This window comes from Cucurbita pepo, chromosome LG19 (genome assembly GCF_002806865.2).
Source record: "Cucurbita pepo subsp. pepo cultivar mu-cu-16 chromosome LG19, ASM280686v2, whole genome shotgun sequence".
Taxonomy (NCBI): domain Eukaryota; kingdom Viridiplantae; phylum Streptophyta; class Magnoliopsida; order Cucurbitales; family Cucurbitaceae; genus Cucurbita; species Cucurbita pepo.
In genome coordinates this window covers 6,988,760-7,004,609 of record NC_036656.1, presented here as the reverse complement: position 1 = coordinate 7,004,609, position 15,850 = coordinate 6,988,760, and the positions used below count along the sequence as shown (strand labels likewise).

General features: G+C 36.8%; 1 protein-coding gene, 2 long non-coding RNA genes and 1 other non-coding gene across 4 annotated transcripts; 3 read left to right on the top strand and 1 right to left on the bottom strand.

The window, feature by feature from the left end:
- Positions 1 to 75: 75 nt before the first annotated feature.
- On the bottom strand, positions 76 to 767 carry LOC111781463 (cold shock domain-containing protein 4-like). The gene has a single exon (XM_023662060.1). The coding sequence runs from the start codon at positions 764 to 766 to the stop codon at positions 245 to 247; it is 522 nt and encodes a 173-aa protein (XP_023517828.1). The 5' UTR covers position 767; the 3' UTR covers positions 76 to 244.
- A 2,377-nt stretch (positions 768 to 3,144) lies between these two features.
- On the top strand, positions 3,145 to 4,800 carry LOC111781915. The gene is made up of 2 exons (XR_002813039.1): positions 3,145 to 3,385; positions 4,365 to 4,800. It is a non-coding gene; the product is annotated as an uncharacterized LOC111781915 (long non-coding RNA).
- A 1,424-nt stretch (positions 4,801 to 6,224) lies between these two features.
- TRNAD-GUC lies at positions 6,225 to 6,296 on the top strand. Its single transcript has one exon. It is a non-coding gene; the product is annotated as a tRNA-Asp (tRNA).
- A 55-nt stretch (positions 6,297 to 6,351) lies between these two features.
- Positions 6,352 to 11,822, top strand: LOC111781505. The gene is made up of 3 exons (XR_002812992.1): positions 6,352 to 6,577; positions 6,757 to 6,860; positions 11,447 to 11,822. It is a non-coding gene; the product is annotated as an uncharacterized LOC111781505 (long non-coding RNA).
- Positions 11,823 to 15,850: the final 4,028 nt, after the last annotated feature.

The following is a 15,850-nucleotide window of genomic DNA, read 5'->3' as shown; positions in this document are numbered from 1 at the left end:
AAAAACTTTCCATTACAACCTTCCATATATATATATATATATATCACAAGAAAGGAAAACACAGTTCCACAAGAGTTCAAGAAAAACCATAATAATTATGATAATATTTATAATAACATATGATATCAGTCTGGTAAAACTGTATTACATAGCCTTTTTTCTTCCCATTAAAACAAGCTTACTAGTTATAGATATTTTTTCCGGCTACCCAGCGGCCGTGTCAAAGAAACACTCAGAGCCCTCTCTAACAATAGCCGATACACTTCTTAGTGCAGTCGATGGTGCAGCCACCGCCTCCGCCTCCGCCGCCGAAGCCCTTCCCCGATCGGCTGTAGGAGGAGAAACACTTAGCCGGACAAGTCACCTTCTTATTGTAACAAGGACCTTTCTCTTTACACACGACAGTGTTCCTTATGATCCCGCCCTTCCCGTAGCCACCTTTGGGGCCGCCGTAGCCACCGCCATATCCTCCACCGATGATGCCCTTATCCCAGCCCTTTCCAAAGCCGGGTATGTCGTCAAATCCGTTACCAGGTCCGAACATCCCATCGAAGCCGCCGCCGCCGCTGTTCCGAGCGGTGGCGAGAGAGAAGGGCGGCGAGAGAAGGAGGACGGCGACGAGAAGAGCGGAGATAGCCATGTGGCGGTTCATTTGGACGCGTTTTTGAGGATTACAAGTTGTTTGGGAGAGGAAAGTGAGGATTGGGGAAAGTAGAAATACGGAAATGGAAGTGGGTAAGGAGAAAGTGGGGGGCAGGAAATGCATTTATTGAAGATGGTATTGGCGGGGCAGTTGGCTCCTCATTAATGGGTATCTCTCTGTCTCTCTCCTTTCAAATTTTTTATCTTTTCTTTTAAATTTATTTTTTAGTTGATACTATTGTTAATTGGGGATTCATATTCAACCCAAAGGCATGGCGGTGAATCTCTATCTCCTAATTTTCTTTTAACCTTATCTACTCCTCCGCTCCTATTACCTAATACCTAACATCTCTTCTACTTCTTTCTCAATCGTGTTCTTTATTATTAGTTGCCAACAATATTATCTATAATGTCTAGCAAACTTTGGTGAATGATTTTATCCGGACCTTCTTATTTTTGCACCACATTGTTAGTTTTTACTTCCTCGTACTTTAGCCTGATAAATCGTAAGATCTTACATTGGTTGGAGAGAGTTATACCTTAGTAGATACGTTTTAAAACATTGGGAGAAAATTCAAATATGATAATATTTGCTAGCTGTGGGTTTGGACTGTAACATATGGCATCAGAGCTAGACACTGGTGGACGGTGTGCTAGCGAGGACGCTAACCCCCAATGAAGGTGGATTGTGAGATCCCATCTTGATTGGGAAGGAGAACACATAATTCCTTATAAGAGTGTGGAAACCTCTACCTACTAGACGCGTTTTAAAACCTTGTATGAGAAACCCAAAAATGAAAATATCGGCTAGTGGTGGTAGGTCGTAGACATGTATTAAAACCTTGAAGGGAAAGATCTTGAAAGGAAAGATCTTGAAGGGAAAACCCATAAATGACAATATCGGTTAGTAAAATTTTGAAGGGAAAGTTCAAATACACCAATATCTACTAGCTGTGGTGAGCTTGAGTTGTTACATAAGTAATTGTCACTTATTTGGAACTTCAATAGATGTCACGTCTAATCGACCAACTTTTTTCATACATTTTGATTTATTCTCTAAATATGCACTACCAACGCCACAAACATTTGTTTCCACTATTTGATAAAGTTGTAAGCTTAAAAGTCTTTTCCTACAAAATGGTGGACAACTACATATCGCGATTGCCTCTTACACACAATTTCGAAATAAGTTTTTCTTGTCAAGGAACTTTTTTGACAATTGAAGATGAACTAAGTTATGTTAAACATATTGAACCAATTCTCTTTTGCCTCGTAATTTCCGAGGTATCTGATATATATTTTAAATATTAGAATTTAATCGATACAATTTTAAAAGTTATAATTAATTTTTATAGTTCGATAAAACTCTCTTAAATATTTCCAAATAATAAGAATTATATTCATAATTTAACACGATAAGATTTAATGACTATCATAATTATTTCATCTAGATTGGCTCAGCCAAAAAGAGTTGAATTCTACTTAATTAGATATAATGGCCTTTATTGACGTTTCTTTTTATTAACATCTCATTATAATTTTGATTTTAATGTTTCTTCTAAAATAACAGAAACAATTTTTTTTTTTTTTTTTTTTTTTTTTTGGGTTTGATTGTTTTTATTTTTTAAAACAAATATATTATAATATTCACAAAAATAATGTGTGAATTAATTGGGAAAATGAAGAAAATAAGAAGATTAGTACATTAAATTTTATCTAACTCCCAACTTGAAATTCATTATTTCATCCCATTTTATCAACCCTTCACCAAATACCACACAATATATTCTAATAATTAAAAAAAAAAAAAAATAGAATTTTAAAAATCTTTTCACATTTATTAATTTGTTAATTGAAAATTTAGAAGACAAAATCAGAAGTTATTAGTTAGTAGGTGAATATATAAAAGTCAACCAGACAATAAATTTATGATGTCATACAGACATGAAAATGTGAAAATAAATATTTAATTATATGATAAATTAGTCTCCTGAAGCAATTCAACCAACAAACAAGTTGTCGGGAAGAAATCAGATCAATTTCAGGGCTAAATAAAAAAAAAAAATATATAATTTATCAACCACTGATTACGAAATTTGCTTCCATCAGGCAATACGTGACCTGCACGTGCTTTTGTCCTTATTTTTAATTAATAGACGGTATTATTTAATAATTATTTGATTATTTAAAAATAATAATAATAGCGTTAAGTGGGCTTTGAAGTTGAAGGCCCAAAACAGGTCCGTACGTTTCATTTTTGGGGTTTGTTTGATGACGTGGAATGGAATCTTTCTTAGAGTGGCAGTCTTGCAGAGTGTGGTGGTGGGACAAGGCAGCGCTGCGCCGCGCTGTCATGGCGGATAGCCCACCCTCTCTGTCTCACTCCGCCACGTGAACCGCTTATTTTTATAATCCCTCTCTTACCCCTTGCTTTATTCTGTCCCCTTCTCTCCTCTCTATATAAATTTCCACTTTCCATCGCCTCTTCCACTCATTCAAATTCCACTTTTAACCTTCACTCCCGCCGCCGAATTTTTCCTCAGTCATAGATGGGCGGTTCCATAAGCGACGACATCAGCGGCGCCACCTACTCTCCCCGGAGTTCCGGCCGTCCGATTCCCAAGAGGGGACAGGTCAAATTGGGGATTATGGTGGGTCTCGCTCATTCCGTTGTTTCAATTTTCTCGCCAACCACTCGCCGGAGTTAGATTCCACGGCGGCAAGCGATGGGTGTCGGAGAGAGGTGTTTTTGATTTCGGTTGTAAATTTTTGGCTAATATTTTATTTATGAGATCTCAAAACAATACATTGAACCCAACATGTCTCTTTCAAATTTGCAGCCTGAGATTATTCATTTCAATTCTTTTCTTTAAAACCTATCATTATTATGTCGCTTTTTGTGTCCTTGCATTATTTAAAACTATATAGTATGGGTGATAGAACATTAATTTAATTTATATTTCAACTCAAATTTATAGATTGAAACTGTGGTACCTAAATGTCCCCACCAAAATGATTTGATACTAATTATTAGAACGGAAACAAAAACAAGATTATTGCACTTTTAACTGCCCTCTCAATTGTCTCTAAGCAAATACAAAAGGACAATAACTCTACATTTTATAATAATACTAGACGAACTTTTATATAAATATAATAATACTAATTTTCATACCTGAGTCTAACGCAACAGTGATGCTCATATATGAATCAATATGAATACCAAATGAATCTCCGGACAAAAACCACAGTTAGTAGTGGGTCAGCCTCAAGTCTTAGATACCCTATTTGCATTTTCCTTTTCCCAGTGGAAGCCATATAAAGCACGTTTTTTCATAATAAATATATTTAAAAAAAAAATAAATAAATAAAGTGAGATACTGAATTCAAGCTGACGTCATCAATGGACTAAGCGACGACGTCAGCTCTTCTTCTAAAGTGCAAAAGGTCAAATTTGTAATTAGCCAGAGAGGAGTGGGATCAAAACTCAAAAACCCTTTCATTAAAAAAAAAAGCAACAAGAGAAGCACTAGTTAGGCAGGGTTAAAATCGTCAACTTACACAAATCCAAGGCCATTACCGTCATCTTGCCTTCTGGTTCTTGCCCATTTTGTCTTATATATATAATTGAAGTCGAGACAGATTCGAAGCATAAGAAGCACCGTCTTCAAAAAATAATACCTTATTCTCTCTCTCTCTAAATCAAGAAATTTCTGTTGCAGAGATGGCCGGTACCAGGACCAACACGATCAACGGTGGAAACTTGTCGAGTAAATATTCTGACCGTTTGATTCCGAAACGAGGTCAGGTCAAAATGGCTATCTTAGCGGGTATTGCTCACTCCGTCTCTTCGATCTTCTTTCACGGCGGTCGGAAATAACTCCAGTGGCCGGGAATCGAACCAGTTAATCGGAAGCGTTGAATTGATTTTTTAAATCGATGGCTCTGATTAGACGCTAAGATCTTCCGAATTGCTAATAGAAAGATGAGGAAGAAACCGAGATGGCCTTCCATGGCGTCGATCAATTTAGTGTGTGTGATTTTTAAAATTTTTATTTATGTAAATTAGCAAATTGCTTAATTTACGGTGAAGTGATAATATTTTTTGTTGTTGATTTTTGTACTCATTTGTGTTATTTAATTAAAACTCTTAAAGCTCAACAATTCAACTAAAATTACCAAATTACCGTGTTCATTCGGAGTTATGAACTTAAGCTTAATATTCCTATGAAAGCCAATAATTACAATAATTATAAAGTAAAAAAAAAATCATTTTTCAAGAGAAAATTGTTAATATAAACTTTATTTTTAATTTTTTTATTATAAAATTTTATACTAATTGAGATAAATTAGGTAAAAAAAATCCCAAAAAAGAAAAAGGGACAAAATCTGAGGATTTGGATGCGAATCTTTAGCCCTTCAACGTAATCCAACACTCTGTCAAATAAATTTTAAAAAATAAAATAAAATAATAGTTTTGAAAGGTGATGTGTTAAGCAGGGCTGGTGCGTTGGATTTGACCACAAAAAAAAAAAAAAAAAAAAANGAGATGCCACCTGGGCCAGATGAAGCGTATAAAACGCCAGCGTGGCTCAGTGTGGTGTGAGTCTGGGGCAGCACCAACTGCCCGGATTCTTTTTTTTTTTTATTATTAATTTAATTTTATTGCTCGGTAGTGGGAAGCAATATGATTTGGCAAATTTGAACACGTTTTTCATTTTTTTTATTTTCGTCAATAGATTCAAAAGCAGAAACCCATAAAACTTTATTACTTTCATTATGGTCTTGCCTTTATCTTGTCCCCTCGGTGGAATCCCATATTTGTCCCAAAAACCCAAAAACACCCTTGTCATGTAGAAAAATTCTCCCCTCGCAAGGAGAAAGTGGTAATTTCACAAAATATATAAAAATGAATTGGCTGCCTATATAAATCCACCTCAATGAAGCCTTAAGAGAGCATCCAAAACTTCAAACAAACAAGTTTCTATTACTTCTTCAAAAGCCAAGACGATGAACAACATCAACGGTGAGAGAATATGCAGGAGGATTGGTGGCCGTCCGATCCCAAAGCGAGGCCAAGTGAAGATGGGAATCATGGTGGGGATTGTGCACACCGTCACCTCCATCTTCTCTCACGGTCACGGTCACGGTCACGGTCACAGTAGCAGCCAGAAACGTTTCTCCCAACACTAAACAAGAACATTGGACATAATAGGACAAACATTTGTCGGTGATTTTCAAGTATCTTCCATTGGAAGGAGCAGCAGAAGCCCACCAGCTGGTGGAGAGTAGCAAGCATATAGGAAAGATACTGCTGATTCCATCAAAACATGATTGCTCATTAACTTGGTTTGATTGTGTTCTTATTTTTCCGTTACTTGTATGTCTTGTGGTGTCTGGTCAACCATTAATGAGAGCTGTGCTTGGCTTAATATGTATATACATTAATTAATAAGATCATGGAATTGAAGGGTTCTAATTAGATGTATTCTTTTTAAATCATGCTTCAAACAGCTCTTACTTAATGATACACATGAATTTGTAAGTATTAATTATATAAAATACAAAATGGAGATCAGCAAGTCGTTGTAGTATAGTGGTAAGTATTCCCGCCTGTCACGCGGGTGACCCGGGTTCGATCCCCGGCAACGGCGTAACTTCTTTTTTAATTTACATCTTCATTTTTAGAAAGCTTCGTGAATCTGTCGCTTCATTTCTGTTGGCCGGACTGTGAACTGAACTCAGTACTGCCGCTTTCGTCCTCTGAGGCTTCTCCTTCTTGGCCTCTCTCTCTCTCTCTCTCTCTCTCTCGCTCTTCACCAATATTACTTCAGCTTCTGAAGGCTTTTCCATTTCAGATCAAGCTATGGGAGCCGACGAGGCCGACCGTGTCTTTCCATTTCAGCTCCAATTCGACAAGCATATTGCCTCTCAGGTTTATGTTTCTCTCTTCAACATCCGCCTCCTTAGTTGCGCGTTCATTTCTTTATTTTTTGGGGGAACGATGCTTCTAGTATTTGTTTGTGGTGATCCATGAGTGAGTTGTTTCGTTGAACTAAAAAAACAGAGAGAGTTGTTTTCTGCTCTGAATATTTCATGATTTGCTAATGGAAGGTTAAAATTTCCGAGTGGAAACCGGAAAGGATTTGCTAGCCATGGTCACAGAAGACTTGGGAGTTTTGCTCCACCGTGGCGGAGGTTGCGGACTATATCACCGGGTGAGTTATATGTCTCCTTGATTTCCTCAGCTTAATTTTTGATTTCCTAAACTCTTTGAAAGAAAGGTAATCTAACCGGCTTTCTTCCAGTTTTGAGTTTCTCGCTGCTTTATCATAGTTGTTTGGTCTGATGAATTGCATCTAATATAATGTTGAAGCTAGAAATTTTTTGTTATAACGTAATGCATAGGTTAAATAGATTAATATAAGGTTGTTAATTGTTAATTGTTAAAACTGAATCCTAAGGAAGGGCAGTATTTCCTCATTCAAAAGGCAATTTTGAAGTTATTTAATGATAGCTTAGTGATTCTTGAACTATTGATGTTTTTGAACAATTTTGGTTCACCAAAACGTAATGCATACAACAGGAGAACAATATTGACTCTTCCTCTTTAGGACGTTATGTTTAGCACTCGGTAGGAAGGTCTATGAAATCGTTATATTGGAGTCCTGATGGTAGGTGATATCAGTTGGACTTGACGATGGGACAGTTTAGTTGCATGATGTTGAAGATTTATTTGATATAATAAAGAGTGTTACATATTACTTCGAATTTCCTATAAAGATTGTTACAAGCCTTGTTTGATAGTTGATATCAGGATACTTGGATCTAGCATGGAACCCTAGATTACTGGCCAAGAAATGGCAGAGATATAGAACCAGCGGTGGAAGTGAAGGCTCTCCCCCAATGGCTGGCTGAGACATATTTATATTCTATTGCTAAAACTTAAAGAAAACCGAGGACATTTTTTGTAATGGTTATGCGCAGAAGGCAGATCTCATTAGCAACATTTGGGTCCTTGATGAGTCGGCTAAAAGGTCCTTAGATCTAGGTTTGTGATCGGCAATATTACCTAAGATTTTGGAAGGATCGATTACAAGGCCCTTAGTATTTTGAGTTAGCTTCCCCAGATTACTTGAGCGGTGCCTTGGCTAGTATGCTAAGGTGGTTGAGTGTGGGATTGCCAGTGTTTCCCTTGATGTTTGTTTGGACGAGTATCTAAATGATTGTGAAACTTTGGAAAATTTAACATTCTCTATAAGTGGGTAGCTTTGATTCCAAGGTCGTCAAATGAACCCCAACTGGTGTTTACTTAAATATAATGGAGAGGCCATGGAAAATTTATTCTTCAAATGTCCTTTCTTCAAATTTGGCATAAGCTTTTGAAGGTCTTAAAACTATATATTAAAAAGGCAAGTGAGAATAGACTTCATTCTTTCTAAACCTCCCCCCACCAGTCCCAAGGATGAAAAACTATGTGCATCTAAGTTTTATTCTCTTAGTTAGCTCTCTCTAATCTCTAGTGAGTTTCCCTCTAACGTTGTGCATTTATTTAATGCTTGCTAATTGTAGAAGTATTTGTAATATCTCCCCCCATTCATTCTTGTGGGACCACCACTAATAAACTTCAAATTTTCCATCCTATCATGGCTACACAGAAACGTATGGAAATTTTATTGACACAAGTCAAATGTCTAGTAAACGAAGATGAAATTGTCTTAAAATTTGTGTTTTTTTACATGTTCTTATATACAAAGGATGATACCATCTTCGAATTCCCCCATGATCTTGATTGGAGTTCTATTGATCAGTTCCCTCTAGGTAGCTTTCACCGAGAAAGAGGGGGAAGGCGAAACAGCTCCTAGGCTCCGACAAACCTCAAGGACCGGATAGTTTTTTACCTCATAGATTTTTTTTAAAATGTTGGAACATTAGAGTTAATATCATGAGAGTATTCCTATATATATTTAAATGGAGTTATCAATAGAAACCTAAGCGAATGTACATATATTTGATCTCAAAGAAAATACTTACGCTGTTGCATACTTTCACCCCACAAGTCTTACGGTTGGACTATACAAAATCATAGCAAGGGTGCTATCAAAATGTCTTCTAACAGCTTTTGTAGAGGGATGGCAGATCCTTGATGCATCCCTCGTGGCAATTCCTTGATGCATCCCTCGTGGCAATTGGGAAAGAAAGAAACAAAAAGGTGTAGTCGTCAAACTTGTCTTGGAAAAGGCCATCAATTAAATCAATTGGATTTTCCTTGAAAATATTCTTGTAGCAAAAGGCTTTGGCTCAAAATGGCGGACCGAGAAGGAAGATGTATGCCTCATGGAGTCTTCAACAAGGGGATCCACCATCCCCTTTTCTTTTCATAATGGTAATGAATTGCCACAGTCGCCCATTCACTAAAGTCGAATATAAAGGACAAACAAAGAGCTTTTAGATTAGCTATGAAAGCTTAAGCATCAGCCACCTTCCACCTTCCACCTTCCGTCCGCAGACGATACAATCCTCTTTTATAATATGTCAGATGTCTCTTCCATAAACAACATGATCAAAATGGTAAAAACCTTTAAAAGATTTTTTGGACAAAATATTGATCTTAAAAAAATAAATAGAGATTATGGAATAAACATTAGCACAAAGATTATTGAATTTGCTAGCAAATACAGTTGTAAAAAGAGCGTGTAACCAAATATATACCTAGGATTACCCTCGAAAGGAAACCACAAATCATTTTTCCCGTAGAAGACTATTATTAAAAAAATGAAAAGGTTATCAAGATGGTCATCATGTTATACTTCAAAACAGGGAAGAGTCACCTTGATACAAGCTACAATATCCAACCTCCCCACTTACTACATGTCTCTCTTAGAAATGAAACTATTTGTGGAAAGATAACCCACAACTTGTTGGATGGAATATCATAAATTTCCAGCAGAAAAGGGCGGACTCGGTCTATTTTTGATAAAGGAGAAGAAAAAAGCTCTCCTCACAAAATGGATATGGAGATATCATCACAAGGAAATGCCGCAGGGAGGGAACTTATAAAAACTAAATATACAACTACATCATTTTGGGACCGAAGTTTGGTAGGAATTTAAAGGATAATGAAGCAACGGAGTGGACCGAATTAAGCCTTGACCTTGCCCCTGTGGTATTGTCAAACAAAGAAGACTCACTAACTTGGCTCCCCAAAATTGATGGGGTCTTTTCTACAAAATCCTTGATGATGAACATGGGGAAAAAGTAGAAGTAATAAATCTCACGCTAGCAAAGACAATATGGAAAGGACATCAACCCAAAAAGGTGAAGTTCTTCCTTTGAGAAATAGCTCATAAAGCCATAGCACAAGTGAAAATCTTCCCCAAAAAAAAAAAAAAAAAAAAAAAAAAAAAAAAAAAAANGCAAGAAAGAAAACGAATCACAAAGTCACTTGTTTATGCAATGCACATACGCTCATAATTTCTAGACAACGATTCTCAATATGTTCGGATGGCATCTCACATTTTCTAAGGAGGTAAAGGATTTTTTGGATGTGGCCTTAACGTACCACCCTTTCAAGAACACAAAAGCCCTATTATGGAAAAACCTCATCATGGCTTTCTTTTGGAATTTGTGGTAAGAAAGAAATCAGAGAATATTTACAGAAAAGACACAGACCTACACAAAACTTTTCAACTATACCTCCCTCATTGCAAATTTGGAAGGTCTTATGTAAACACCATGAATTATACATCCCTCTTATAAATTTCACTCATCAATGAAATTGTCTCTTATAAAAAAAATTAATAAATATACAACTACATCAGGCAAAAATTGACCCCTTCCATCTTCTACAAAGGGACCATGGAAGTACATAAAGAAACATCAAAACCTCGTCACTACCCGAATTCACTATAGAGTGGGTGATGGCGGAAGCACATCATTCTGGACTGATCCATGGATTGAAAACATCACGCTAGCCATGCAGTATCCACTTTTGTATAGTCACTCTCATAATAAAAGAGCCACCATCAAAGAAACGTGGAAGGTTGTCAATAAATTTTGGGACCTCAAACTTGGTAGGAACCTAAAAGAAAACGAAGCTATAGAATGGGCTAAAGTAAGCCTCAACCTTGCCCTAGTTGTATCGTCAAAAGAATTAGATTCATTGACATGGCTTCCCAGCACTAATGAGATCATCTCTACAAATTTTTTTGATGATGGACCTAAGGAAAAAAAAAGTAGAAGTAATAAATAGCACGCTAACAAAGATAATATGGAAAGGAAATCACCCTAAAAAAATGAAGTTTTTCCTTTGGGAAATAGCGCATAAAGCCATCCGTACAAGTGAAAATATTAAAAAAAGAATGTCGTCCATAACCTTATTTCCAAAATGATGTCCATTATGCAAGAAAGAAAGTGAATCACAAAGCCACTTACTTATGCAATGCATATATGCTCAAAATTTCTGGACAAAATTCTCAATATTTTCGGATGACATCTCACATTTCCTAAGAAGGTAAAAAATCTATTGGACATGACTTTAACCTACCATCCCTTCAAGAATGTCAAAGCTCTATCTTTTAGACTCGGGAAAAGAAAGAAATCAAATGATATACGCTGAAAAAACTCGGACTTGTATAAAACTCTTCAACAATATTATTTACTAAGTTATATCTTGGTGTAAACTATCTACTATTTTTACTTTCTAGATGTTTTGTAAGCATCATAGAATATTACATCTTTTGAAAATTTCAATAAACTTTTTTTTTTTTTCCTTAGCAACTTGATCTTCTACCATTTTCCGCAGGGAAGATGTTGAAAGAGTAAGAGATTTGGTTGGGATTCAAAGATTGTGAATTTTTATTAAGGACACTTGGTATGGAGTTTCAGCAGATGGACTCTAGGCATTCCCTCTCTTCCATTCAATTGGTCTGTGAGTAGTCTTGCATACTTGACCATTCATAATATGACAGGTTGGAACTACAAAATAACTTTGAGTAGTGGATAATGATCCGGATTCTTTGTGAAAGAGTGAGTTATTGAATGATTGATGAGAAAATTGAATTATGAAGAGCAAGAATGCTCTATTTATATAGAGGAGAATACAAGAAGATATTTAGAAAATCTACCTAAAAAACTGCAGAAAATCTGGTAACAAACAAGTAATCAAAACAAAATCTAATCAAATCAAAACTAAATCAAATCAACAAACTAAATCTAATTCTTAACGGAGATTTAATTAGATACTAACTGACAATAATCTAAACAAATACGTGATCTTTAACATTCCTCCTTGTTTAGATGTTGTAAACTCCAAGCTTTTTTCTGAACATCCATCTTGCTCCAATAATCTTTCTGTTTGGAGGTCGATCAACCAACTCCCAGATTTTGTTTTTCTCGATCACCGAAAGCTCCTCCTCTGACAGGTGCATCATCAACCAAAACATCTTGTCGTTCATCTTCAGACTCTTCTAGTTGTTCATCTTCAGTCTCTTCTAACATGCAAACTTCAAATGGTGTCAGGTCCTTCACAGCTTTTGTTGAAATTCGATTTTGCAAGCACATAATAGTGTTTGCTGCTTTTCCTCAAAAACGTTTTGGAAGATCCTTCTCATGAAGCATGCATCTCATCATCTCCATTATGAATCTATTCCTCTTGACGCCATTCTGTTGAGGAGTGTATGGTGTTGTCAATTGATGTTCAATTCCAACCTCTTCATAAAACCTGTTAAAAGTTTCTAAAGTGTACTCCTTGCTATTATCTGATCTTATAGTCTGAATCAAGCATGCACCTTCATTCTCAACTTTGGCTTTGAATTTCCAAAATACACCCGCAACTTCTGACTCTTGCTTCAGCAAGAATATCCAACACATTCTTATTAGTTCATTAATAAAAACAATGTAATAAAGATTACCATTTAATGATGGTGTTCGCTGAGGACCACAAAGATCAGTATGAACCAGTTGCAGTTTTTTCGAGCCTCTCCATGCCTGTTTAGGAAAGGGTTGCGTATGTTGCTTCCCAAAATTACAAGTATGGCAAGGAGGCATGTCCTCGTCAATGTCAGTGAGTTCTTCTATCGGCTTCTTTAATTGCATCTGAAGCAAACCTTGATGATGAAAGTGTCTAAGTCTTTTGTGCCAAATCTCAGTGGCACTAACTCTGGATATAAAGGCCGTCGGATTTAGAGCAAAGCTTTTTTCTTCCATTTTGACATTGAACAAGTCTTTGCCACTAGCATCTTTGATCAAGCACTGCTTATTCTCAAACAACACTTTATAGCCTTTATCAAGTAATTGACCAACGCTTAACCGATTTTGATCAATTTTAGGCACAAATAAAACATCTGGAATAAATTTTGTACCTTCATAGCTTGTTATAGCTATTGTGCCTTTCCCCTTGACTTCCAAGTGTTCACCATTGCCAATCCTCACTCTCTTGAGTTCAGTGTCTCTTAATGCCTCAAAAGACTCCTTGTCATATGTCATGTGATTTGTGCACCCACTGTCAATCAACCAGCTCTCGCTTGATTCTTTGCTTGAGGAAGAAGTGACCATACANAACCTGTTAAAAGTTTCTAAAGTGTACTCCTTGCTATTATCTGATCTTATAGTCTGAATCAAGCATGCACCTTCATTCTCAACTTTGGCTTTGAATTTCCAAAATACACCCGCAACTTCTGACTCTTGCTTCAGCAAGAATATCCAACACATTCTTATTAGTTCATTAATAAAAACAATGTAATAAAGATTACCATTTAATGATGGTGTTCGCTGAGGACCACAAAGATCAGTATGAACCAGTTGCAGTTTTTTCGAGCCTCTCCATGCCTGTTTAGGAAAGGGTTGCGTATGTTGCTTCCCAAAATTACAAGTATGGCAAGGAGGCATGTCCTCGTCAATGTCAGTGAGTTCTTCTATCGGCTTCTTTAATTGCATCTGAAGCAAACCTTGATGATGAAAGTGTCTAAGTCTTTTGTGCCAAATCTCAGTGGCACTAACTCTGGATATAAAGGCCGTCGGATTTAGAGCAAAGCTTTTTTCTTCCATTTTGACATTGAACAAGTCTTTGCCACTAGCATCTTTGATCAAGCACTGCTTATTCTCAAACAACACTTTATAGCCTTTATCAAGTAATTGACCAACGCTTAACCGATTTTGATCAATTTTAGGCACAAATAAAACATCTGGAATAAATTTTGTACCTTCATAGCTTGTTATAGCTATTGTGCCTTTCCCCTTGACTTCCAAGTGTTCACCATTGCCAATCCTCACTCTCTTGAGTTCAGTGTCTCTTAATGCCTCAAAAGACTCCTTGTCATATGTCATGTGATTTGTGCACCCACTGTCAATCAACCAGCTCTCGCTTGATTCTTTGCTTGAGGAAGAAGTGACCATACACAATTGATCTTCTTCTTCTTCTTCTTCTTGATCAACTACCTGTGCATCTACTTCTTTCACCAGATCTTTGGCTTTGCAGATCACAGCTTCATGTCCAAGTTGATTGCATTTGGAGCAGAAGGCGTCAGGTCTTCTCCAACACTTGTATGGTGGATGACCTTTCTTCTCACAATGGCGGCAAGGTGGATAGGATTTTTTGAAACCTCCTCCTTTTGTCTTCTGATAATTGGCAGATGAATCTCCATACGTCAATTGATTTTTGAAATTTTTGTTGTTTTTATACCTGCTGCTGTCTTGATGCTTAACACGTAAGGCACCTTCAATCACCCCTTCTTGCCTCATAGACCTCCTTTGCTCTTGTGCTTGTAAAGCATTCAAGAGCTCTGTAAGAGAAATCTTTGACAAGTCTTTGGTGTTCTCCAGAGTAGTAATGGTGGCTTCAAACTTCTCTGGAACAGTGACTAGCAGCTTTTCAACGATCCTGGAATCATTTAATACAGAACCAAGCAATCTCACCTTGTTGGCAATGTTGAGAAGTCTGTCAGAGTACTCTTTCACCGATTCAGACTCCTTCATCTTCTGCAACTCGAAATCCCTAATCAAATTTAGGGCTTTCATTCCACGAATCCTCTCATCTCCTTCATATACGGCCTTGAGATAATCCCAGATTTCCTTTGCTGTTTTGAGGGACATTATTCGCATGAAGATCATTTGAGATACAGCGGCAAATAGGCAAGCTTTCGCCTTTGATTTCCTTGTCTTCTTTTCCTTTTGTACTTTGATTTGTGCTACGGTAGGATTTGCTGGAAGCGGAGGGACTTCGTAATCCTCTTCTATTGCTTCCCAAAGATCCAAGGCCTCCAAATAAGTCTCCATACGAACTGCCCACATTTGATAATTGTCTCCATCGAAAACTGGTGGTGCAACAGCGGAAAAACTGGATTCTCCTCCCATTTTGATCTCACATCCCTTAAGAAGATAGCTCTAATACCAATTGTGAGTGAAAGAGTGAGTTATTGAATGATTGATGAGAAGATTGAATTACTAAGAGCAAGAATGCTCTGTATGTATACAAGAGAATACAAGAAGATATTTAGAAAATCTACCTAAAAACTGCAGAAAATCTAGTAACAAACCCGTAATCAAAACAAAATCTAATCTAATCAAAACTAAATCAAATCAAAAAACTAAATTTAACTCTTAACGGAGATTTAATTAGATACTAACTGACAGTAATCTAAACAAATACGTGATCTTTAACACGGATTGATCCGGTTATGATTTCTTAGAATGTGATGATATCCATTTTCAACATTGAAGCATTCTGAACTGATAGATTTAAGAGGTTTATTTTCCGTTGGCTGGAATATGTCTTTGATCATTAAACTCTATCAACCACATTTTCTTTTGGTTCTTACAACAAAAGTTGTTCTACTAAAATTTTTATTTTGTGATACATTTGCATTAACCCTCACCTTCAATAATAGCACTGCTATATTTTAACAAACAAGCTTATAGGAAGGTGTGGTGCAATCTGGTGGCCATTTCCCACTTCACGCATCCTCCGATTAACTTATTCGGAATTGGCCACTCGATTGCAACCCTGTACATGAGAAGAAATAGGAAACGATAGCGAGACAGAGGAGTGGACTAGAAAAATTACTTCTGATGGAGAATTTTCTGCCGAATCTAGAAGAGGACTCTAGGTGATGCTTGTTTCTCTTACTTTTGGCATACCAGGTCCCCAGCAGGAAGGAAAGGAATTCTAAGCATCTTCTTGGTGTATCCGCTGCAAGAGAATGGGGTAAAA